At 45.0% G+C, this 25,785-nt stretch overlaps 1 protein-coding gene across 2 annotated transcripts in view; it reads left to right on the top strand.

Annotated features, from left to right (window-relative positions):
• MCOLN3 (mucolipin TRP cation channel 3) overlaps nucleotides 1–25,785 on the top strand; it is a 426,432-nt gene that overhangs the window by 211,207 nt on the left and 189,440 nt on the right. For both annotated transcript variants that reach the window (XM_086936329.1, XM_086936328.1), the window contains exons 5-7: nucleotides 4,188–4,272; nucleotides 4,359–4,455; nucleotides 9,501–9,600. In XM_086936329.1, coding sequence (XP_086792455.1) covers nucleotides 4,188–4,272; nucleotides 4,359–4,455; nucleotides 9,501–9,600 — 282 coding nt within the window. The remainder of the gene's footprint in view (nucleotides 1–4,187; nucleotides 4,273–4,358; nucleotides 4,456–9,500; nucleotides 9,601–25,785) is intronic.

The following is a 25,785-nucleotide window of genomic DNA, read 5'->3' as shown; positions in this document are numbered from 1 at the left end:
GGTCATTTAAAAGACAAAACCTGTAAGAGCAGGAGTGGGGAGCTGGCAAAGCTCCCCTGACGGCCCCCCGGCTGTTGAGCACACCAAGGGTAATGAAGACCAGCAGGGATGCCTGTGCCTGACCCTAAGATGGCACCCAATATGCTGTGTTAGAGAACAGTGAAACCAACACAAGAGCCCAAAGAAAGGAAGTGAGTTTCCCAGGTGCCTGAGGGACTAAGAAAGAGAAACCAGGAGGCTAGCCTTCGGGCCATACAGGGAGGACCCTCAAGCTCCCCCGCATCACAATGCTCGCTAGGGTGGCAAGGGGCAACTCTCACTGCACCACCACCCCCTCATCATCTAACCACCCAACCAACGTGCAAGGAGGTGCGGATACATAAGACACAATCACAGGGACCCCCACAGGTGAGGGGGAAGCTTTGGGGGAGTCGGGGGTCACAAGATTTTCCAGGTGGACGGGGGGAGGATCCATTCCCGCCCCGCCTAACCCCAAAATGGCCGCAAATTGTGGCAGAGTTGCACGAAGGTGGGCCAGGCAAGGGCTGTGCCTGACACTGAAAAGGCGCCTGGAGCGAGATTTCGTTGCTCACATCAAGGTCTCCACAGTGCAAAAGTCTAGCCATGGGACGGCTTTTTACACTTAGTCCGACAACAGCCTCGCTCATGACAAGAGAATTGCGTGGGGCAACAGCTGATTGCCCTACAACCCCGGACCTATACATTCTATATGCCTGACCTAAAGATGGCTGTCCTGGCCCATCCCCTGGAAGCATTGCTATCAAGAGCATATCAACCCTACAGTAAGTCTTAGTTCCCAGTAACTCCGGGATGGTTGCTGCCAATTGATCTATGACGACACCCCCCGGACTGAAACTTTGAACATTGTACTCACGTCAAAGCCAGATCAACATGGCCCAAGCCCAGTGGAACTTTGCTAGGACTTTCGATGGACCTTTGACGAGGCCCCCTGGGCAGATACTAACCTCGGTGCAAGAGCAACCTTGGCTGATGCCCAGTGGAGCTATCATATGCAGCTATAGAGGAGTCTGGTTAGTTTCACCCCCTCGGCCGTCACCTACCCAGCCGGTCATCTGACATTGTTTTCTTCATTTCCCCATTGTGTTTCCTTCTCTCCCCCTCCTCCTCCCTCCGCGAGTCATTGATTTAATTGATGTAACGATGTAACCTGTAACTCTGGGTGGATACCAAAACTGTTGGTATTTACCTCGGTGCACGAGCAACCTTGGCCGATGTCCGGTGGAGTTGTGACATGCAGCAATAGAGGAGTCTGGTCCTGGTTTCACCCCATCAGCCGTCACCTACCCAGCCGGTCATCTGACATTTTTGTTCTCTTTTCTCCGTTGTGTTACTTTCCCTCCTCCTCCATCCATGATTCTTTGATTTAATTGATGTAACCTATAACTCGCTGATCCTAAAGCACTCTGATACCTCTGGGTCTAGACAGCGCTATATAACACTTTTCAAATAAAAAAATAAATAAATAAATAAGACAAGTCTTTGTCAACTGATTTAAAATGTCAAATCTTTGGGACCCTGCAATTTAAAAAGTTACCCTGTGATGAATTAAGGATTTTGAGCACAGGGCAGATTGCTTCTTTTTTGCTCTCAGCCTCAGAAAGATAAGACATTGAGTAGAGTGTCTCCTCAGCAATACGGAGGTATTTAGAGTTTGCATATTGTAGTGTTGCTTCATGACTATCCCATTGGAACTCTGTTACTGCAAAGAAGAGGTCATCCTCATTATTGAGGAGTTTTGTGTCTTCAAGCTGGTATAATAGTTGACCTAAGTGTGCCTCTGAATTCCTGTTAGTAAAAGCATAGCTGGCTGAGATGCCAGAGCAAAAGGTCATTTAACAATATCCCAAACTAGGCCCAGTTTGGGTAGCAAGGAGTTCTTTCTGCCTGCACTTGTTCCTCATTTGCTCAAAATATTAGAGACCCACCTCTTTCCCTTCCATTTATTTTATCATGAGTAATTGTATTAGGAGAAGGCGGGAAGGATGCTCAGAGACTAATCAGATGGGAGTAAGGTAACAGTACACATGTAATATACCAATATAATAGTAGATTGGATAGTGTGTAAAAGTTGAGGAATCATAATTAGTTGAGATCACCCATTAGGCAAAATGAGCAACTGCTGTTGCTTAGGATCCGTGGCAAAGTCAACTATGGCAGGGATGGAGGTTCCTCAATGCTGGCTGTAGACATAGTACCAGGATTGTCAAATAGTTTTCCACACCCCAACCATCATTCTTTGTTCATGACTAGGTGAGAATGATATTGACAACACAGTGTGAGAAGTAACAGCTTAGTGGTGAGGCAGTGGAGGCAACTGTTCTTGAATTTGAGAATGTTCCTCTGAATAGGCGAGGTTTACCATATCTACAGGGGGAAGTAAAGTGTTGCAAACAACCTTAACACTTGTGGGTAGGGTGGCAATGAATTGTCTATTTTGGCACCTACAGAGATTATATGCTGGTCTGTCCTAGCAGTGGCCCTCTGATTTCCCTCCTTTCCTCCAGCGATAGTCATCTTTGTCAGATCTGTCTGAAAAACTTTGCTGAGGCCACATATAAATAGAGTGAATTAATCCTTGAAAAGTTTAGTTAATGCAGAGGACCTCAACTGCCCCATCACAGCCAGTGCAACAGTTTTCCAGAGCACCTGTAGTTTGTGTCCAACAAGAAGTGTTGACAATTGGAGTGCAGTCTTAGGGAACACACCGTCACCAGTCAGAAAACCAAAAATGCAGTACTATGTTGCTCCTCTATGATGCCTAGATGACATGACAGACCAATCATAGAAAGAGATCAGTGGCACACTCGGCAATGGTGCAGGAACTCCTGAACACATAGGAGCCCCAAAGCAGCAGCAGATAACTATGCAACCATGCAAACTCATCCAAGGCATGCTTTTAAAAAATATTTTCTTTTTTCTCCTAACATAACTATGAATTGATATGGTTCCTGTGTTAATGCATAGCTGCCTTAGGAGAGAAAAAAAGCATGTATTGTGTTGACAGGAAGCCTGGGAGACAGGCCACTGCATTAAACATTGTTCATTAATAAATAAAGGTGGGTGCATTTTCAGTGTGCAATCTGTTAGTATGAGAGTGGAGTCAATCTTTCATTTCATTATGGACCTCAAACTCCAGGAATAGTTCCTCTCTAAATAATTTTGGTATCAAGTGTGAACCAAGTGTAGGAGTAGCACCCACACTCACATTCCTCTTCCAAGTTCATTTCCATATGCAGCTCTTCCAAGAATGTCAGATGAAAATTAAGGAGGAGGTACAGGGACTCATAATGAAGCCTTTTGCCAATAGCAACATTACAGGAGATTACAAAATCCACTATAAATTTGTGGATCATGAGAATTTATCCCAAAGACCTCAGGTGTAGTACCAGGGAAACACATATGTGAATCACAGACAAAATATCAACTTCCACATGTCATTCCTCAATTCAGGCCTGAAAACATACCTGGCTTCTTTCTTTGTTTACATGATATGAGGCTTCTCGTGTACTTGTATCTCAGCGTGCTTTCCTGGTAAAAGTTCAAAAAATAAATCTAGGTGACGTTCCCTCACTGTGGTGACTGCCAAAGCTTGGAGTTGTTTACTGCCTTCTCGGAGTGCCCAACCTAATCCGTGTATCTATGTTGTTTCCAGTAGCATCTAGAACCATGATTGTCTATCAGACTGAGGCTTCCTTTATTCACCCTTTTTTCAGCGCAAGGACACTTCTTTCCTGAAGTAATTGCTGCGCTCTTCAAATGTCTTTAACCAATCAATCAATCATAATATTGTAATCAGGAGTATTTCTCAGACCCCTTAAATGATCTATATCTCTAGTATTGCTATCTCCGTGGAGGAGTGGAATACCATGCAGAAAAATGAATGACTTGCGATGGGCCCTTTAATTTACTTGCAATGTGCCCCTTAATTTGCTACCCACAAGCAGATAGCTTTGCCTATGGGCACTGGCAAACTGGGGCAAAATGAATCATTCGCACGGCATACCATTTATTCGAATAATTCTCATGTTGTAGGTCCTGCAATTTGATGCTTCGTGAATTGTTTTATGATTTGCAATAATGCCCAGTGAAATACAGCACAGTTGTTGACAAGTGACAGTATATTTTTTTGTTTCTACCCGGTGTAGAGTGTATTTACATCGCACCAACCATACAACTGGAGAATCCTGAATTAGGAGAAATCCAACTGAATCTAACATTAGACTATTATAGGTAAGAATGTAATTAATTTCCTTGATTCAGTGATAATCACATTTTAGTTATGTCTTGAATGAATATGCATTTTGTTTTCTTTCCAGACTTCTTAACCTGGAGATCATGTTTAAGCTGAAGGCGATAAATCTTCGCACGGTTAGTCAAGCAGAGCTACCTGACTGCTATGATTTTACTTTGAGAGTAAGTGAACAATTTGGTGTTCAATATAGTTAAGTATAAAGTGAATACTTCCACAAACGGAGCCACTGCCACTGAACACACCAAAAATCCACTGTGGTATATTTAAAGGGATATCAGTTTTTTTTAAGAAGTGGATTGATTGGGGGAGAGCAGAGTTGGTATTTCAATTTAAAAACGAAAATTGTAATTTACATTTGATTTGCATTGTCAATGTGTTGTCATTGCTTTGTATACTTTTAGCTTCAAACCACATTAGCAAAAACGAAGGGCCTGATTTCTATACTATATTATATACAGCCCATTATACTGTCAGGGCGATGGAGTCAATTACCCCGTTGTCCTAGTTGAGGTACTGTCTGCTAGATTTAGAAATGACCAACACCTGGCAGTCATTTCTAAAGTTTTACCAGGGACTGTAGTCTCGACGGCTGCTGTCAATCCTTTTAACTGTTTAGTGCCAGGCTCTATCAGTAAGACGGAGCCATAACAGTTTTTTTTATTTCTCCCCAAAAATCTCAAAGCGGGATTTCCTTTTTGAAAATAAAAAAGATAATGCCCCCTCCCCATGGGAGTCATTACCCATGGCAACGCGGGTACTAAGAATTTTTTACTAACCCTCACTGCCAGGGTTTTCCTGGTGGTGACAGACATTGAAAGAACAGCTATATGTCCTCCCATCCTAATTGGGCATACAGACTTTTAGCCAATTCTTCAAAGGCCCTTGCTCTGTCGAGCCGTCTGAGAAGGTTGGCTATGGTGGACAAGGAGTAGTCACCGCCATAGCAACTTAAGGTCCAACTGCATCTAATCGGGCAGGAGGACCACTATCTTGGCGAGGAGTAAACTCCAGCGCTGTTGCGATGTCGTTCCTGATCCGCTAACATACAAATCAGGCCCTAAAGCCCTGAATCTATATCTTGTTGCCACATTTAGTGCAACGTACTATTGCATATATTAAATATGTACTGACCTATGGTATTGCACTTTATTTGCACTTATTCTTAAATAAATCTTCAATGTCTCTCAAAAATGATTCCAAAATGTGCCTGGTATGACTTAATAGGAAACAAGATAGTAGAATTGTTCTCAATGCATGTTCATTTAAATATTATTCTTTAATGTAATATTAATTACATTTTGTGTTGAGGCACATCAGTGTTTGGTTTTCACATTATGAAATTGCGACTGCCATTGCTTCTGGTAACCAGTGCTGTGTGCTCAGCATATTTATTGGCAGACATCGTTTTATAATAATCTGCTGTAATATCTTTATGCCCAACCCTTTCCTTATCACATTGACTTTATTGATCATAGTTAGGATTTCCTGTTTTCACTTTCTATTTTTAGTAAATTCTGGCATTGTTTTTCCTGTGTTTTCAATTGATTTCAATACCTTAAAAAAACAGTTTTGCACCATCAAAACAACACAAACAGTGTTTTTCCGTTTTGCTCTTATTATTGCTTGCTTTCTGCACTGATAGTGCATGGTATAGAGACAGTGTACGCACAGTGTATATAAGGTCCAAATAACACCATACAATACTTCTTAAGTGAGTCTTTGGTCATGCGCACTTGCTTTTTCCTTCCCATGTAAACTTTTATCTGTGAAAATGCCCTCTCAGCATTGGCACTTGAGACAGGCAACACCAGAACAGCCAGTAAACAATTTTCTAACTCTGGCCATTGACATATCTTTCCATGGCAATACTGGTGCACCTGAAGGGGGCTAGTAGAGAGGAAGAGAGACACCGAATGAGCCACCAGGGTTCTGTGATAGGTAACAATGCCCATATCCTGAATTATTACTCCTGTCTTTACAGCATTTGGCCCCAAAGTTACATCTTTTAGCCCTGCCTTTGGTCGACCCATATGGCCATACCTCATGTCTTAGTGTCAATGTATGCTGGCTGCCAGCATCCCAAAAATCACTTGTGTACCTAGTGTTGCAGTCTTGTTGGAGCTCAGGTAAATCTCATACCTATTCATGTGTGACGCATCTAGTCATTTGGCGTCTGCATTTTTTGTACACAGTATTAATACATTTTTCAATCTTTCCCTTCCAGGTTATTTCAGCCATTTTCATGACACTGTAACTATTTCTCTTTTCACATGGCATCAGTGCGTAAATGCGACAGCCATCATTTTAGAGGGAATGTTGTTTGCTGGATCTTGATTGTGTGTGGTATAAAGATACTGGGTCTTATTGTGAGTTTTGCGGAAGGTACTCGATCAGTCGAGGTGGTGAAGAACATTACCTCTGCCATCTGGACAGACTCGAGTCAATCAGACCCAGCAGTCATTTCTGCACATTCAAAGGAACCCCTGCCAATGTGGATCCTTTCAGCGTACTAACAGTTTGAAGGATAGCTGCTCTTGGTTTTGACGGACGTCCACCAAACTTTTTGCAGTTTGTTTTAAACAAACTCTGAAAGCGGGAGTTTATTATTTTTTTCCAACTACTGAGGGGGGTATCTTTTTCGGCCCTCAGATCCAGGTTTTTCCTTAACAGAAAACAAAGGCGTTACACCATTCATCCTAAATAGGGCGGGTTGTGTGATGTCTGTCTCCAAAAGACCCTCCTTGGTCTGGCTGTCAGAGGAAGTCTTCCATATACAGAGCCAATTGGGGCTCCGTTGATGGAAAATGAAGGCCCACCAGTTTCGAAATGAGGCAGCTGCACAAGGGTTTGGGTTGCAGGTACCCCGTGAATATGCAAGGAAGTTCGCCCAACTCAAAATCGGGCCCGAAGTTCACTTAGTTTAAAATGGTTCGTATTAGTTTGAATGAAAATAAAATGAGTTCGATTTAGGAAAGGGTTTCATGTTGTGTTATGTGTACAGATGGGTCTGGCAAAGCACTTTACACCCCTGTTTGTGCTATGTGGTCTGTTTATCACAGCATAGTTTTTTTTTTTATAAATGCATGTCAAACAAAGTTGTTACCTTATGATGTTATGTTTTACTCAAGGTTGTAGTATTTTGATTAGCGGTTTTTTCTGCTTCTTTCAATGTAGGATGTGTGTTGGTTTTGTGCGCGTCCACGCTGTTGATTTGCCAACTGTATGGCTTTGATGCAGTTAGAGTTTTCTTAAATAAATGGGTTTCACAGAGCTCAGCAAAGGTACACCTGGAACACCTCCTTCAGTATTGAAAGGTGACAACCAACGATTGAGTGCCTGTACAAGACAGCTTTGAAAATGGACAGTTTTGGGAAAACAATGACAACATTGCTGTCATGCTTGTCAAGGTGCATCATTGTGATGATTTTCTGATAGCAGCCAAGAGTATCTCAGATGTAATGACCTTTAATGGCTCTTGAGTAATGGCAGGTAAATTTTAATTTATGACAAATGTCAGCCAAATTCAGAATCATTTGTAATTCAGGAAATATGTTTTCTGAATTTGCCTTCGTCCAACCCCTACATCAGACGTTCCAACCAACCAAGTGAAACAGTAGCAATGCATTTGCAATTGCCGAAAGCAGCTGACAAACCAGTGTTTGCTGAAACCGCCTTTTTGCAAGAAAGCCTTTTATGTTCTGCCAAACAGTGCCTAATTTGAGCCGGTGATTTCTGGTACTCGGCAACGGCACTTAATTGTTAGCACCACCTTTAGCGACAGTCCACGAAATAGTGGTGCTGTCTGTCTAATTTTGAGATGAGCACAAGTGGGTTTAATAAGTCAATATACATTACAAATCAATAATACCTGCCACTCACATCATTAATTTTAACTTTGGTGTACTGAAATAGCTAAATTGTCACACTTGTAGGAGTGTGATGGTTAGTAGCTGTGTTGCTACTGCCATTGGCAACTTTGAGAGGGGCAATGGGTACTGCAGGCTGCAGTGTCCGAGAGAGGCCCTGCTAATTATAATTTTTTTTTCAAATTAAGGTTTGTTTTTTTCCAAACAAGTATCCAGTCATGTCCCGAATCCTCAATGAGGTTTTTTTATGTTGTCACGTTTGCACTAATCATAATGAAAGGAAATCAACGGTTTATCTGTGGTGTAATGGGGACTATGAATAATGTGGTTCTAAAGTTGCTGGAAGGAGACACCAAGGAAGAGGAAGAAAGACCAAACATGGTTTAAAGAGAGTGGGAAATATAGTCCAAATACATAAAAATAACAAGATATTTTTTAGCGCAGGCACTTTAGCAAAAACACTTAGGTCCTGAGTATGACGGCACAGCACCGCCAGAGCTGCCCAAAGATCGACAGCCTGATTATGAGTTGAACTCGTACAGGCGTCTTTTTACCGTTCCCACGGTGGTGTTCTGAAAAAGGGCACCGCAATAGGAATGGCACAAATGTTACAGCACAGCATGGACTGTGAACAGTAGCGGCCCGTGGTGGGAGTGCTGCTGGGCGCTGACGTGGGGTGGGGGAGGGGCAGGATGGGGGGTAGTAAACTACGGATTATGGCCGATTAGAGGGAAGTAAACATATAAATAAATTAAACGAATTTCGATGTGAGGGCTGCATCGCATTTGGCGATGCAGCGCGCATGGTTATTAGTTTTATTTATGTGTTCACTTACCTCTAATCGGCAGTAATCCGTAGTTTACTACCCCCCATCCTGCCCCCACCCCTACCCCATGTCAGCGCCCAGCAGCACTCCCACCAGGGCTCGCTACTGACTGTGAAGTCCATGCCGTGCTGGAACTGGGGGTGCAAGCAGACAGGGGGTCACTTGTTTTCCCACCACCAGCCTTTTCATGGCGGGCTCACCGCTATGAAAAGTGGGCGGTGGAGGATCCACCAGACTCGGAGTCAGCGCCTTTATTCCTATTGCTTCAGTCATAGCTTTGCTTAAAACAAGAAAGTGGAAATAACTAGTGGTGTTAATCGTTAAAACAATGGTTCTAAGTATTACCATGCTGGTTTTTTAAATAGTTCTTTCTCATTCCAGAATAAGCGTGTTTACCTTATTATGTGTATTTAAATAAGTAGTAATGAGTGTACTAGTGTAAGAGGATATACTGCAGCAGCAGCATAATGAACATTGCTTACAAAGCTTCCTATTATTTTTATATTTTTTCCAGATAACGTTTGACAACAAGGCACACAGTGGGAAAATTAAAATATCTTTAGATAATGAGATTGCAATCAGGGAGTGCAACGAATGGCATATATCTGGATCCAGTAAGTACATTAAGAAAATATATAAAAATGTGTAAACTATGAAAAGTAAATTCGAATGTATTGGATGATGTATTCATACACTTTAAATGGTTTTCAATGCATGAAATCAGCTAAACAAATGTAAACTGTATATATCGCGTTCAAGTTTAATTTGCTCTAGCGCTGTAACCTCACAGAATATTTTCATAGACAAGTTGTGTAGTGTCTACTGAACAGCATACTGTACTATAGCAGCACGAAAGTGACCAGAAAAGGGTATATATCCTGTTTATTTTTATGTTACTCTTTCCAGTGTTTAACATTTATCTACTGTGGGTCAGTCCCTTACTCAAAATTGGAAGGCATTCGTGAGGAAATGAGGTGTATTATATTGTGTGGATTTGGCACTTCACCATGCAATACATTTACCAACCCCTTTAGGACCAGTTGGTTTAATTTCTTAAACCTTTAGTTCACTCTTGCTGTGGCTCTGAGCAGTCAGGCTTACACAAAGGAACAAGTGTAAAGCATTTAAACAGTCCCAAAACAATTGGAGAAATACATGAGACACTCAAGAAATCTGACACCAATTTATAAAAACAGACTATATTTTTATGTATTTATACACACCAAAATAAAAAGGCCAACTAGAGGGTTCCAGAGATACAGAATTTACAAGGTAGAGTAAATATGCCTTTTTGTACTTAACCACAACCAAGCATTGGCAAATTCAAGGAGTTTGACCCAGAAACCTTTTCAAGAAAAACGTATTTAAGTATCAATGTGGTTACTGCAAGTTAATTTAGGGGACTAACTCCAGCAAGAGCCATTCAGGGGGCCCAGCCAGGTCCCCAGAAACAGTCATCTTGAAGGACAAAGCAGTCTTCAGTGAGTTCCATGCACTTTTATCTCTTCATTATAAACTCCTATGTAAGTGGTCTTCATGCTAGGTATACAGGATGCTGCAGATGCTCTAGAAGGCTGCAGATGCTCAAGGATGCTATGGATCCGATGTGGGTGTTCCTGCAGCTACTCTTTCGTCTACAGGCCTGGTGCGGTGATCCTAGCCACTGTAGTGGATGCCTAACAAAGTCAGTTTGGTCGTGGCAGAAGTCCAGTCATCACAGGGAATAATTCCTTGGATAGTATCTTGCCTTCAGGGCAACCACAATACACTCCAGTGACTCTCAGGGGTTCAATACACTTGGGTGGAACTTTGAGCATCAGGACTTGGTCCTCGATGCTGCATGGTGGCGAGTAGCGGCGGTCAGATGATTTGGGCTAACAAGTTGTCCCAGCAGGCTTCTTCAGCTGTTGTGCCCTGCACTCCGAACAGGAAGTCAACCAACTGACCCTTGGTGTCTCTTGCTTTGGCTGGGCGGAGGAATCTACTTCTCCATAAGCAGGACTCAACAGGCACAGTCTCTTCTCCTTTGCTAGCAACCAGGTTCAGCAGGTGCAGTCCATATTGGTGCAGCCTCCTTTTGCCGGGTTCTTGGTGCAGCAGGCCATTCCTTCCTTGGTTCTCCTCCCCAGTCTATTGAGATCAGAGTTTTGGGTGCCAGGGGTGCCCTTTTTATGTCTAGAAAATGACCTTGGTTGGGATATAGTCACTGGCCAATGGGCTACTAGTTTCCCTCTTTCCTGATGACCACTTCCTGCAAAGTGTGGCATTTAGCTGTCCCAGAATTCTCCACTGTGCCAACATCCAACAAGTCTGAAGCCTTCTCATGGAATATAGTGCTCCCTAGCCCAAATAAGAGGTGTGCGCTCCCTAGCTGACCCCAGAGGTGTGGCTATGTAGGGGGCAACACACCCCTAAAAAAAAGTTTGGCAACTAGCTTCCTTTCTCCTTCCCAAGTGGCAGCCAATCTACCTAAACAGTAGAGCCAAGTGTGCAACATTTACTTTGGAAACACCTGTGTGGCGTCCTGAACCTCTCCTGTGAATACATCTCTTGTTTATTTTTCTGGGATTTGTTTGCATGTCTCCCAAGGAGGGCGGAAAGCTGTCCCAGGGCAGAGGCCATGTGCAACCATGGATGTGCACAGGGGACTTTGTAAAAGTTGCACACTACAACAAGTTACATTATTTTTGACTTGACTATCAAGTTGAGCTTAAGGTAAGGAGTTGCCTGATACCTTGGAGCATCAGCTATGGTTGCACCATTCAGGAGTTAGCCCAGCTGAGGTGCCAACATGGCAATACTGTATTCGCCAATGGTACTAGCAAATCTTTCCACAACAACAGTTTTGCCTCTTTTATGGCAGAAGAGGTGAAATACAGGTTCTGCCCTGTAAATATGCCACACCCTATCTTAAGGCTCGACAAGCCTGCCATGGGGGGCATACACATATTACAGGGGGAGGTTGGGGTTATTTTAAATGGCAAAGTCATGTTAGCAGTTTAAGAACTGCTCTTCCAGGCTGCAGAGGATGGCACAACTAGTGCTGCAGTCCCTGGAGTGACCCTCTAACTTGCTGGCCCAGGGTATCCTGGATGCCATATACTGGTGAAGTAAGCTGGCATATGCAATTCAATATAAGCCAATCAATCATACCGTGGTTTGGGGTCAGGGTACAGGCACGGAGTTCTGGTTAGCAGGCCACAGTTTACTCTCAGAGTCACAAAATCAGCAGCATCAGTCCAAAACTTTAGTGGTGACCATGCAAAAAGAAGCATTTCCTCACAGTGTTGCTGTCTATCTCTCTTCGACTATCTACTGCTAAAATTAACGAGCTACTTTCTTAGCCATGGCAATTCAAAATTGTATTTTTTCAGTCAGAAAACAATAAACTCAGTACCATGTTGTTCTGTATGTGTTAAAGGTGGCTTCATTCTATACCCAAGTGCTCGTATGAACTGAGAAGGTTAGCGTAACTTGCTCCAGAACATATTAGAATTAATTTAGAGCCATGATAATGGCTATTGTCAATGCAACCTAGCATCCGAAAATGTATTTTGAAGATAGAAGAGGAGTGGCAATGAATAGACTTGCAAAAGTGAATATGCAATGTTATATACTGAAGACACAGCCGTCTGTGATCTGGGCTGCTAGAAAGAAAAGCACAGTCAACTTGTCTCCGTTGCATTTTTCCAATTTCAACAAAAGACATTAAATGGCATCTTGTCTACTCATAATTCTCTGGTATCCTGATATTGACTTTAGACCTCAAGTATTTACATAGGGAACCGCAGCTTGATTACTGTAAGGACATAAGCCTTACTTGATGGATTTCTATTAATAATCGAAGGTACTGCAGCCCCGTACATAAAGGATTTGTATCTGGCTCCCAGTATAGTGTTTTGTTGGATTGTGCTATATCCTTCTACTTTTAACATCAGATAATTGTTTTACTTTTTGCACACTATTGCATCGTTACATTTTTAGCTCATGCCTATGCAAGTACCTGTTCTCATTTTATTTTTAATCTGGAATTTGTATTCAGTTCAAATACAGTAAACTGTCACCTTACACAAAAATCATTTATTCAACCGTTATAGGGAGAATACTTAACTGCATGTGTACAGGATATATCTTTCACATTTTGCCTGTGGAAGAAAAAGGTCACGTTAGTGAAGTTACATTTACTCATATGCCTTCATCGAGGGGATCCTCTTCCTGGAAATCTGAAGAACATTGTTTCTTTGAAGCCATCTACTTCTGTGTAGTGAGGCAGGAGACTGTGGATGACCTTGCAACAGACTTCAATCAATGATACTTCTTCGTGGCTTCCAGATGTTTTTTAGAAACTAGAAGAAGTACTTTATAGCATCACAGGAGCCTCCAGAAGTCCTGGACGGGAAACAGCCATTACAATCCTGCTTTTTCCTGAATGCCATTACAACACAAGCGTTACAATGCACGCGTCATTCTAACGCTTACACTTGACTATGCATTTTTTGACTACGCATATGCTTTTACCACGCATGCCTTTACAGTGAATTTCGTTGTAACGGTATGCATGGTAAAGGCATATGTGTAGTAAAAACATATATGCATATGCGTGGAAACAGCCGTGTTGGTAGGTGATCCATGTTGTTGGATACTCTTCTGCTTCATCACAGTGACGTGCACTGCCCCCCTCAGACGAGCTGCCTGCGCGAACCAAGAGAGATGTAACGGGAAATGAACCTGGAGCGGGAGGCTACTATTTTAGGGGCTGGTGGCAGGGGAGTTCGCGCAGGGGTAGTGTTTTAGAGTTTAGGGTAGGGAAAAGGCTGGTGGCGGGGGAGGGGTCATGCAGGGGTAGTGTTTTAGGGTTTAGGGTAGGGAAAGGGCTGGGGGCCAGGAGGTCCTACACAGGTTGGGTTTTAGGGTTTAGAGAAAGGGAAGGACTGGGGGCAGGGGGTAGACGCATTGGGGTAGGATTTTAAGGTTTAAGGCAGGGGAAGGGTACTTTTTTAGAAAGGTTGGGGCTCTGGGTGGAGTGCGCCAGGGCCTGGGATTAGAGTTTAAGGTAGGGCTCAGGGAAACCTTTACCATGTATATGTTTTTATCATACATGCTTTCACAACAAATTTTGTTGTAAAGGCATGCGTGTTAAAGGCATATTCCTTGAAAAAATATGCATGGTAAAGGTATGCTGTGTAATGGCATTTGCGTTGTAATGCATGCGTGGTAAAGGTATGCGTCACAGCAGAATGCGATGTAACATCATACAACCGTCCTAGGCATCTCCATGCATCTCCTACTACCCTGGGAACAGTCCATGCATTACCGGCTCAGTGAAGATACTTTTTACTGATGTCAGTGTCCCGATTTCCATGCTCTTCTCTCAGCAAGTCTGCAGCTTAATCACACCCCAAGAAGAATTGGTAGGGCGTTTCATTTGCAGGGCACTTGTATGTACATCTAGCATGTTTAAGACATAAGTAAAAATTAAAAATTCACTTTGAGCGAAATTAGAAAATTGCCCTGAGGCTCACCAGAATTAATCTAATGAGGTATATAACCACTGGACCCACTATATTTTAGTGACCTGATTTAAGGAATCCAAACTAGTGTAGTTTGCATACAGAAAACACATACCCCTGGGAACATTTGTACTAGGTTTAATCAATATATTAATACTAAATACATTAGAGACATATTTGGAACAGATGCAGAACTTAAAGTGAAAAAGAAGGTAGCAAAACCTGGGGTGGTGGATATTTGTATCAGTACATAAGAATACATTTTAGCAGACAAACATGTAGCTCATTGATAGAATGGACAGTCAAATTGTAGAACTGGCTCATTTAGAACATAAAGGTACACTTGGAAGCAATTTAACTTTAACTTTATTCTCAACATGGTAGTAGATTGTTCAAATAAATTGCGAAATGGGTGAAAGGAAAATATGGAAATGCAGCATACAAGGCAGGGTCACAATCTACTAGATATTAGAGGGTGTCAATAGAAGTTTGAAAGCAGTTTACTTACTATCCAACATAATATAATTGCCCATCTTGAATCAAATACTTCTTGTGATTATGTGAAGAGGTCAGTTTGAAACCATAAATAGACCAAATTATACTATCTGACCATGCTCACATAACTATTTCCATTGAGATACACAAATAGGAACATAATTTTCTGTTTGGAGATATTTCCTCAAAAATTCTCTCCAAGCATTTACAGATTTTAAAATTGATGTTGGGCAAGCTGTTTACAAATATGTTCAGGTAAATGTAGCTACCACCTCCTTTTTATGGGAGCAGGCTAATTTAAGACCGCTACACAGGGTGCATGATTGGATTTAGCATCAAACTGTGTGCAAGAAATAAAAAAAAAAGCATATGACCAATTATATAATATTGGAGATAAATACAGCTAAAAGTTATATGAAGTTATATTTAAAACAGTACAAAAATATTTGAGATCTTGGGATTGAAAGTAATAGATGCATTTGTTCAACAATCGATGTGTGGACAAACGCTTTAAAAAACATTAAAATTCAAGTAGGTTTGTAACACAGTTCACAAGAAAGGGAAGACAAGAGATCTCATAGCTCTTTTGTGATTGCAATAAGTGGAACATGAAGATATGGATAGGTTTTCAGAAAATATTATCAGACATTGAAGCCTATTCACAAACTGCATTTTTTCGCAAGCAAACGTTATTGAAGGTTTTACAATAACCATACTACAAACAGGCAAAACAGCCTGCGTCATGTTGTTGAGGAGTCAAAATCATCAGCATGCTCCATCCAGTATCACCAGATAAAAAGAGGGGGAGGGTATTAGTCCAGTTTAGGACCAATGGCATAGATGTGAACCTAGGTGGGAGGAATGAGAACGAGAGAAGGGCAGGTTGCAAATAAAAATAAAGGGGAGTGTAAGCAATGCTGCAGATTGAAGCAATGGAGTGGTCCCATGGGCCAAGGTGAGTGAGATGTCAGGGACACAAAGTGTGTGGAGTGTGGGCAGTAATAGAAGAGGGAGCTCACAGCGGGAGTGCAGCAAAGGGCCTTTATGAGCATATCAGAGGGCGTGGCCTCTGCATCAGCTGTTCTTGCCTCTTCTAAGACTGTTTCTCAGGTGAAGGCGATGGGGTACTAGTGGAGTTTTCAGGATTTCTTCCTGTACAAGGCCTTGCTCTCTGCATAAGCCCACTTGAAGAGAGCTTAAGGGAACAAAGGAGCAGGGAAAATAGGCAACAAGGCTTGTCCCTCCTCCCATGGTAAAGATGGCATGGAGCGAGAGTGTGCCTTGGGTTCGGTGTCCACAATGGATCAGAGGCTGCAGTGGATGCACTGTATTTGACCATACCTTAAGTAGTGCCCTCTGCATAGTGCGAACTGATCCAAGAGGTCTTCAAACATGAGGATGCAGCCTTCCTCAAACAGGTCGCCATGGCTAGCTAGATTGAAGCGGTGCCAGTGCACCAAATCACCTCTACTAAGGGGGTCACAGAGGTTGGGGAGACCACAAAAGGGAATGGCAGATGTGTATGATAGGGTTCCCCAGATACTGCAGAGAGCCTGTGCATAAGATAATAGCACTACATGGAGTAGGCAGGACGGGGGAAGGAGGTGCCAAGGGCCAGGGACACAAGTGTGTTGAGGCTGTGCGCATGGAGTGGGGCTTCTTCCACACGTTTCTTCTAGGGAGAGCCCTGCTAGCTGAGGTCTAAAAGTTGTGCCAACAAGATATAGAGTTTGAAGTCTAGTGCCCCCAACCCACTCTGGTCTGCAGGAAGGCACAACTTGGTAAGCTACACCATGGGATGACAGGTGTGCTAGTGGAGTTCAACAAGGAGCAAGTCCAAGGCCACAACAAACTTCAGAGTGAGCGTGACTAGCTAAATAATAGAAAAGGTGAGGGAAGATTTTCATTTTGGATAGGGCAATTCACCCGATTGAGCAAGATTCATTGCCTTCCAGAACGCAACCTGGGAGGTCAGGGCAGTAATCGCTCTCATCAGATTGCATTCCAGCATTCCAAGATCAGAGTGATAGATTCTGATCCCCAAATAGTGGAACAATATATCCTTCCAGCTAGGTAGTACCTGGCAAGTCAGAGGTCGGGTGAGTGAACTGCGGGAGGTGAGTGCAGAGCATAGGACATTGCTTAGTTCACAGGGAGACTGGACACTGTCACAAAGTTGTCAAGGATCACGCCCAGTTAGATGCTGTTGCAGGGTAGATCACATAGATCATCAACATATAGCGATACCATGTGGACCCCGTCTCAAAACTAGATTCTCCATTCCACTCCCCTGCCCTCAAGCGAACTGCCAGTAGCTCTATGGCAAGTGCAAAAAGTCGAGGGGCCAACTCCGCCCTATGCCTTGATAGATCAGGAAAGAATCAGAAACAAGTCAGCCAAGCCAGACGTGTGCTCGAGGTCAGAAGTGGAGCAGATGGATGTGTCTGATGATGTGGCGACCAAAGCCGGCTTGCCGGAGCATAATGAAGAAGAAATTCCACTACAGGGTATCAAATGCCTTTTGGAGATTGTGGCTAATGGCCTAGGTAGGGACCAGGCCTGATTAGCCACCTCCATGAGTCTATAAAGTAAATGTAGATGGAGAGATGTACCTCTGTGAGTTATACATCCGCACTGGTTGCATTGGATCAGAGCAGGGGTAGCATCTGAGTGACCAGGATTTTCCTGAGGATATTATAATCATAATTGAGGATGGCAACTGCTCTATATGATGCTGGGTCCTCCGTAGGGGAGCCTTGTTTGGGGATTGGGACAAGCGGCACCTCAGACAGAGACACAGGCAGTATGCAATTCACAAGGGGCATCTTGTAAAGTTCTGCAAACTTGAGCACCAGGGTTTCAGGGAAAGCATGATAGAATTTGAGCGGTACCAGTTGTAGTCATTGGGTGGTACTGGACATTCTCCAGATCTGAGCTGCAGCCATTTACTACTGTTTTGGGTCCCTTTGCAGCTGTAATAAATTTAGAAGCGAAGTCTGTAAATAGTAAGGGGCGTACTCTTTTTTATGGGTGGGTGCTTGCCTGTTGTCTCGGTCCCCCCCCCCTCCCTCCTTTGTCTTTTCTCTTCTTGTCTTTCACATTTTGGACTGAGGGGGGTAGTGGAAGCAAGACATGTGAGTAAGATAGGTATGGTCTTCATTTTTGGTTTTATTAGGGGAATCAATGTGACACTAGTGGAGCAGTCTTATCAGGTCACAAAACAATAAGGTTGAACAAAGCAAGGGGGGGGGGGGGGGGCAGTCTACTTCTTCTGCAGGGACCGGTTGCTTCTTGGCCGTACTTCTTTTCCAAGGTTATTCCCCTCGAAATTTAAGGATGTCCAACAACCATCATCAAACCTTTTTTTCGGCTAAAACCCATAAAAAGTTACAGTCACAGGAATATTTCATTCATTAACAATTTCAATAAAACAAGATCATACAAACATCCTATTTACATTAGGTGAAAATCAACAGTGGTTAAAATTGTTAATGTTAAGTAGAAACAATACTACTAGTCCCAACGCTAAGAAGATTGTCCTAATGGGCACGTATTGTTCATGGGAATATAAGTCCATATATAGTTAAAACAAATAAGTAAACGGGCCATGTAAATAGCAATGTCTCAAATACCGACAGTAGTAGAGAAGAACGTATAGGGGGATAGAACAATGCATAAGCCTTCTGTTCCTTTTTACTACGAGCTGGATATCCTGGGAAGCGAATTGTCTATGGCCTTCTTCCTCTGGTTCCAGGCACAGAGCAAGTAACGCGATACTGCCAATGCAAGTAATTCCCTAGTTTCGCTCTTAAGGAGCCTTAGTGCTTCCCTGCAGTGTCCCACAAACTTATAGAGTTTAATGCTGCTATCAGCCATTTCCTTTGCTGATTTCTATATTTTGGGCAGAAGAACATACAGTGTTCTAGAGTTTCCACAATGATAGGAAAATTTGGGCAAAACTTGGAATTTGAATGTGACTTGTCCCATTTCTATGTGTGAGTTCTCAGGGAGGGTATTCCACACCTAAATTGAACATATAGACATTTAGAATGGCGTGGATACATGTAGGGCTCTAGGCTGGGATTACATTTATTGACTGACCACTTATGGTATTTTCCTGGTATGCTTTCCAGGTTTGCAGTAAAATATCCTCCTAACACCTATGGAGATCTGCTCCAGGGTGTTCCATAATTTAGCCATGCCTATTCTATGGGATATGACTTTTATTGCCTTCAACTAAGGTATATATATATATATTTTTTTTAATTTTCAAAACCTTTATTGAGAAGATTCAAGTCAGACACATTGCATCTTGCTACATATTTGAAACACATACACAGTATGTTCCAAGCCAGACATTATAAATGTGAACCAACAATCCCCTACAGGAATCAGGATCTACGTAGTTCTGTAAACATTAGATGAATACACTGTGAGTCTCTCCCCTCGAGGGTCACGTACTCAGCTAAACTTCTGATTGTAAGTACTACAGGCTGGGGGGTACAAGGAGGGGGGGAAGGCGGTTACTGACTAGTACTGGCGGCCGCCACGGGTGCCGGCGGGGAGAGGCAGCACCGCTGGAAGAGGCACGGGAGTGAAGGTAGGTCACCAAGGGTCCCCATATGTCAGCAGGACGGGATCGCGCGGGTAATAAATACCAGATTTCCAAAAGCAATGTCTGACACCTAGAGGCATCCTCCAGCCAGCTCTCCACCCTAGGCGCAGGTCTACGACCCCATCACATGGCCACTCTACGCCTGGAAAGGACCAGCAACATCGCATTCAGGAGGCGGGAGGCATCCGGGCACAATTTAACAAAGCCTAGTAGGCACAGGGAGGAGTTAGGTTGCACCATAGTGCTAGTAATGTCAGAGATAGCGGAACTACAGCCTGCCAGAACTCGGAAATCTTGGGGCATAACCACGCCAAATGCACGAAGTCCGCAGCAGGGGTGGCACAGCGCATGCAAGTGTCACTGGGAATTAGACCGAGTTTGTGGAGCTGGGCAGGAGTACAGTAAAGTCTGTGCAAGTATTTAAAAACTATCAGTCGTAGCCGGTAATTTGGCGATACTTTCTTCGTCTGATTACAGACGTATAGCCAGTCCACCTGCGCAATTTCCATGCCTAGGTCCGCGCCCCACACCACATGCCACGCTCGCCCGATCCGAGGAAATGGATGTGGAAGTTAGAGTGAAGGCATATAATTTAGTGACTATTTTGTGTGGGGTCCTCAAGCCCAAGCGCATCGCATGCCTAGACATGCAAGAAGACTGAAGAGGGGGGAAATCAGGGTGCTGCACTACTGGCATAGCGTTTGCAGAGAGCAAGGGGAGGTTGGAGAGCTGGCGTAGCCCATACCAGGCCCAGTGCAGTGTCTCAACTGTGTCCACCTCCGCTCGCGGGCGCGATGACGCTACAAATAATGCCGTGGTCAGTGGCCAAGGGGATGCAATATCCGTCTCAGCAGCAACATGTGGCTGATAAGGGGCGGGATGGATCCAAAAGTGCTGAAAACTGGCCTGAGCACATAAAGCATAGATCTTGAAGTCCGGAGCACCCAGTCCGCCAACAGACATGGCGAGGGTAATAATGCCATATGTGACTCTTGGCTGCTTGCCCGCCCATACGAGTGAGATGATTAAGGAGTGAAGCTTGCAAAAAAAGTGAGCAGTGAGAGGAATGGGAACTTTAAAAAACAAATTAAGGAATTTCGGCAGAACCACCATCTTAGTGATGGTGATCAGGACATCCAGAGAGAGCAGGAGACGACTCCAAACCGGAATCTTGGAATCCAGCCAATCCACTGCACACCCGAAGTTGGATTCCATAGGTCGTCCAGATCCCTGCTCAGCCAGATGCCCAAATAACGCGTGGGACCCGATACCCACACAAACGGAAAGTCCGGTGTGAGCGGCTCAGTAGTGTCGGTCAAAGGGAACAGCACAGATTTGCCTCAGTTCACCTGAATACCCGAAAGGCCGCAAAAGCGTATGATTTCCCGGACCAGGGAGCTGAGATTTTCCTGAGGGTGGCGAACATACAAGGTCACATCGTCCGCATACATGGACACTAGGAGGGAGCGGGCTGAGAAATCAATTCTCCTCTGGGTGTGGTGCTGTCAAAGTCTGGCCGCAAGTGGCTCCATCGCGATAGCAAAAAGCATGGGCGATAGGGGACACCCCTGCCGGGTGCCGCGGCCAATACTGATGGGGTTAGAAATCTGACCGTTAATGTGGAGGCGAGCCGGAGGGCTGGAGTAGAGGAGCATTATCTTACAAATAAATATGTCGCTGAAGCCCATCCGAGAAGAAGATAAAATAAGAAGGGCCACTCAAGCGTATCAAACGCCTTAGTAGCATCCAACAAGGCAGCAACGGCAGGGAAGTTAGGATTTATTTGATGCAGAACCGAAAAAATTGTACGAAGATTAGGTGAGGTGGCCCTGCCAGTAATGAAACCAGATTGGTCAGGGAGAGCAATGAGGGGCATAAGCAGCAGAAGGCGGGAAGAAATCAATTTGGCGAAGATTTTATTGTCAATATTGATTAAAGACAGGGGGCGATGGGAGTCGCGGCGATCGGCCGGCTTGTCAGGTTTGAGGAGTAATGTATCATGGCCTCGCGCAGAGACCGTGGGAAGAGGCCATTGTCAAAAGCCTCGTTATTCATAGCCGCCAGGTGCGGTTCTAAGAGATCCACATACGTTTTGTAAAATGAAGCCGGGAGACCATCAAGACCAGGGGCCTTATCCCCGGGCAAACTGCTAATGGCGGTGAGTATTTCCTCCCTTGTAAATGGCAGATCTAAAAACTCCTGATGATAATCTTCAAGCCAGACCAGCGAAATAGTCTCGAAGTATTGGTCAAAAGCTTTGCGTGACGGGGGGATTTGCGGAGTATAGCTGTGAGTAAAAGTCAAGGAATCAGGACTGAATCTCTTCAGGAGAGGTGGTTCGAGCCGGGCCACCGTCACTGAGAGCCGTAATATAGGAAGCGGCACGAAGAGGGCTTAAGAGGTTTGCCAAAGTTTTCCCCGGACGGCCCCCCTTGCCAAAGCGGCAGGCCCGGCCCTCCCTGCCCAAAAAGGATAATTCCCGGTCCGCTTCCTCAGAGAATTCCTTGTGTTTTTGGCGTATAAACGCCAGCGTCTCAGGCCTGGGGTGTGCAGACTGGGCTGCATCCAGAGCCTTTATCTCAGCCTCCAAATTAGCCAGGGTGGTGCGGATGGAACAAAGGATGCCCGCCTGCTTCGAGATTCACTCACTTCGAATAACCGCTTTGAAGCCCTTCCAGAGTACCGAGGAGGAGTCAACTGATCCCGTGTTTAGATCAAAATAAGTTGTGATGGCAGTTTGAATGTCAGCACAAAAAAACGCTTTGAAGCCCTCCAAGAGTACCGAGGCGGAGTCAACTGATCCCGTGTTTAGGTTAAAATAAGTGGTAATGGCAGTTTGAATGTCAGCACAAAAGACTGTGTCTCGGAGTGCGTTTGGGAGAAGTCGCCAAGTAAATGCACGCTGCGGGGTGTGGGGAAGGCGAAGACAGATCTGGACCGGTGCTTGGTCAGAGAAAGTGTGCACCATGTGGGACGCATCAGTGAGCCAGCTCAAGACGTCAGGGAGGTCAACCAGAAATCTATGCGTGACCAGCAGCCCCTAGCCCCAGTGACACAGGTTCCCTCTCGGGCGTCCGGCCGCAAATGGCACCAGGGATCAAAAAGTGAATTGTCAGTGAGTATGGACGTGAGGGTCGCAGTGGCGCGCGGGTGGAACAAATAGGGGGTAGACCAATGGAGGGCCGCCGAGAGTGTGACATTAAAGTCCCCACCCCAGATAACAGCCGCCGGGCCGCCAGCAGAAATGAGGTGCCATATGTGAGTAAAGAAGTCCGGGTCATCCGAATTGACGGCAATCGTCATGGGCTGGGCCAACAGGGAGCCGTGCAGGATTACGAATCTGCCCTCGGGATCAGTCAGTACATGAGCTGTGTGCCAGGGGAGACCCCTGCGAATTAGAATGGAGACACCCGTGCATATGAAGAATAAGAGGAAGAATGTGATTCCCCCCAGTAGCGCACCTGGAGTTTGGAGACAGACACAGCTATCAAGTGTGTCTCCTGCAAGAGACAGATGTTCACCTTATGACGCTGCATGTGCGAGTGAATGAGTCAGGCCTTAAGGTGGTCATTCAGACCCCAAACTCTCCAGGTCCAGCAGATGGTGTCAGTCATGAGGTGGGGGCCATTATTGTTATAGTGCAGAGGTCTTCAAATTTTTTGATGCCGAGACCCCCTTGTAAAACCTTTTTAGGCGTAAGGACCCCCTTCAGATAAAAGTTTCTAGAAACTGGTACTCCTCATCATCAACTTTTGACAACCATAAATGCGCCTGTTAGACCTCATCACATCCATCCATCATTCATCCACCCACACTTTCACACATCCATCCATCCTTTCATCCTTATATCCATCCTTCCATCCATACATCCATCCATCCACCCTTTCATCCTTCCATCCATACATCCATCCTTTACCCATCCACCCTTCCATCCATCCACCCATCATTCATCCACCCACCTTTTCACACATCCATCCATCATTCATCCATGCAACCTTTTATCCATCCATACATCCATCCACCCTTTCATCCACCCTTTCATCCTTTTATCCATACATCTATACATCTATCCTTCATCCATCTATCCTTCACCCAGTGAGTGGAGAAGTGTGGCTCACTGGTTAGAGGAGGCAGACCTGGAAGCAGAGGTCAGCCCGGGACCAGGGTTCAATTCCCGGCTCGGCGGGGTCTTGAGTCCTAAAATGTCCATGGAGTCGACAATTCTTGCTCCGGTGCCTACTCGATTCACGGGTTCACACTCTGCGACTCTGGGCAATAGCTTGCTTAATCTCCACAACGGCCCCTCGCGGCGGGATGCCTGGCTTTCACCTTGCGGATACCCTGGTGGGGTTATCTCACAGGGGAATACCAGGACGGGTTCCCTAAGCAAGCGCTTAAAAACCGCTTGGTGATTTGCGCTATATAAATTCCTGTACATTTACATTTACATTCACCCTTTTATCCTTCCATCCATAAATCCATCCTTCATCCATCCACCCTTTCATCCATCCATTCACCTATCATTCATCCACCCATCTTTTTACACATCCATCTATCCATCATTCATCCATGCAACCTTTTATCCATCCATACATCCTTCATCCATCTACCCTTCCATCCTTCCATCCATCCACCCTTTCATCCATCCATCCACCCTTTCATCCATCCATCCACCCTTTCATCCTTCCATCCATCCACCCTTTCATCCTTCCATCCATCCACCCTTTCATCCATCCACTCATCATTCATCCACCCACCTATTCACATATCCATCCATCCATCCTTCTTCCATCCATCCATCCACCCATCATTCATCCACCCACCTTTTCTGTGCCTCTCTCATGGAGGGGGGCGGGGGCGTCAGTATCTCTGCGTCTTCTTCCTTCTTTCCCGCTCATGGAAGGGCATCTCTGTGCCTCCCTGCTGGGGGCGGGAGGGGGGACGTGTCACGGGACCCACAGCTCCAGGCGCACAACATCCATTATACTCAAAGGGCTACACTACAGCCTGCTCCCCCAGACCCCACCCCCACCCACTTTCCCCCCTCCCCCAGCTCGTGTGTGTGAGCCCGGCTGAAACCGTTTCAGGGACACACACACAGCCACACCCGAGTACTTGACAGATCTTTAAAAGACCTTCTACTTGTTAATGAGCCTTTGATGTTTTTCACACCTCGGTGTGAATTAGGCCTCCGCCATGAGCACCCTCGATCAGCCCAACGCCAGGAATTGCATGCCCCTGACAGAATCTGCGACCCCCTTCCAAGGACTCCACGACCCCCCTGGGGGTCGCGCCCCACAGATTGAAAACCTCTGTTATAGTGCGTAGCGCGGGTGAAAAGCGCCATGAGCAAGTACATATGAAGCACCGGAAAGCGAGGACGCCAGCCGACTGGACCACGAGGGGAGCGCCCCCAGACAAGAACATGGTGAATATGCAGTGGAGAGGTGAAACAGGCGAGTGAAGAAAAGGAACGCCCCTCACACCAATGCCGGGCATCTGCGACCAGCTGGACGGGAGAGGAACTAGAGGAGCGGTACTAACGTGGGAGAAGACTTCCAGCTGACCTGTAGCAAAGAACAGCAAGGAGCACAATGCAGTGTTACAGTCCAAACATGATAACACAATGAGTAATAATCCAATAGTTGCACAACAAACCCATAACCCCAGAAAAAGAGAACTAAGCCCCAAATGCCCACCATCCCAACTCAACACGTCTGCCCTCAGAAACAGCAATAAGGACACTTCCACCCCTCCTCCCGATCCCTACCCCCATAGCTCCCACTACCAAAAAGGAGCAGCAAAAAGACCCCCAACCCCACACCCACTCCAACCCCCCAATCAGGCTGAGATTCCAACCCACACCACCCCGGGGACCCACAACTATGAAGGGGGAGAACATCAGTACGAAAGGGAATTATCCCGTAGGGGCATGGCAGGGCAAGGCGTACTCCCCTGCAAGAAAGCACGGTGGGCTAGCTAAGGTAGAGTCAGGAATAATAGAAAAGAAAAGACAAACAGAAGATAACACTTCAGTCATTATCGCTGAGGCGAGCAGCAGCATCAGAAGGGGATCTGGATGGCGATGTGCGTGCTGACTTCTCTAGCTTCTTGGCAAATGCCAGGGCCCCCCAGGCTCACAGAAGACGAGAGTTTTTGAGCCCTGATGGACTCTCATC

This window comes from Lissotriton vulgaris, chromosome 1_1, assembly GCF_964263255.1.
Source record: "Lissotriton vulgaris chromosome 1_1, aLisVul1.2, whole genome shotgun sequence".
Lineage (NCBI taxonomy): Eukaryota > Metazoa > Chordata > Amphibia > Caudata > Salamandridae > Lissotriton > Lissotriton vulgaris.
Note: the sequence above shows the minus strand (reverse complement) of the source record. Positions and strands in the feature narration are given on the sequence as shown.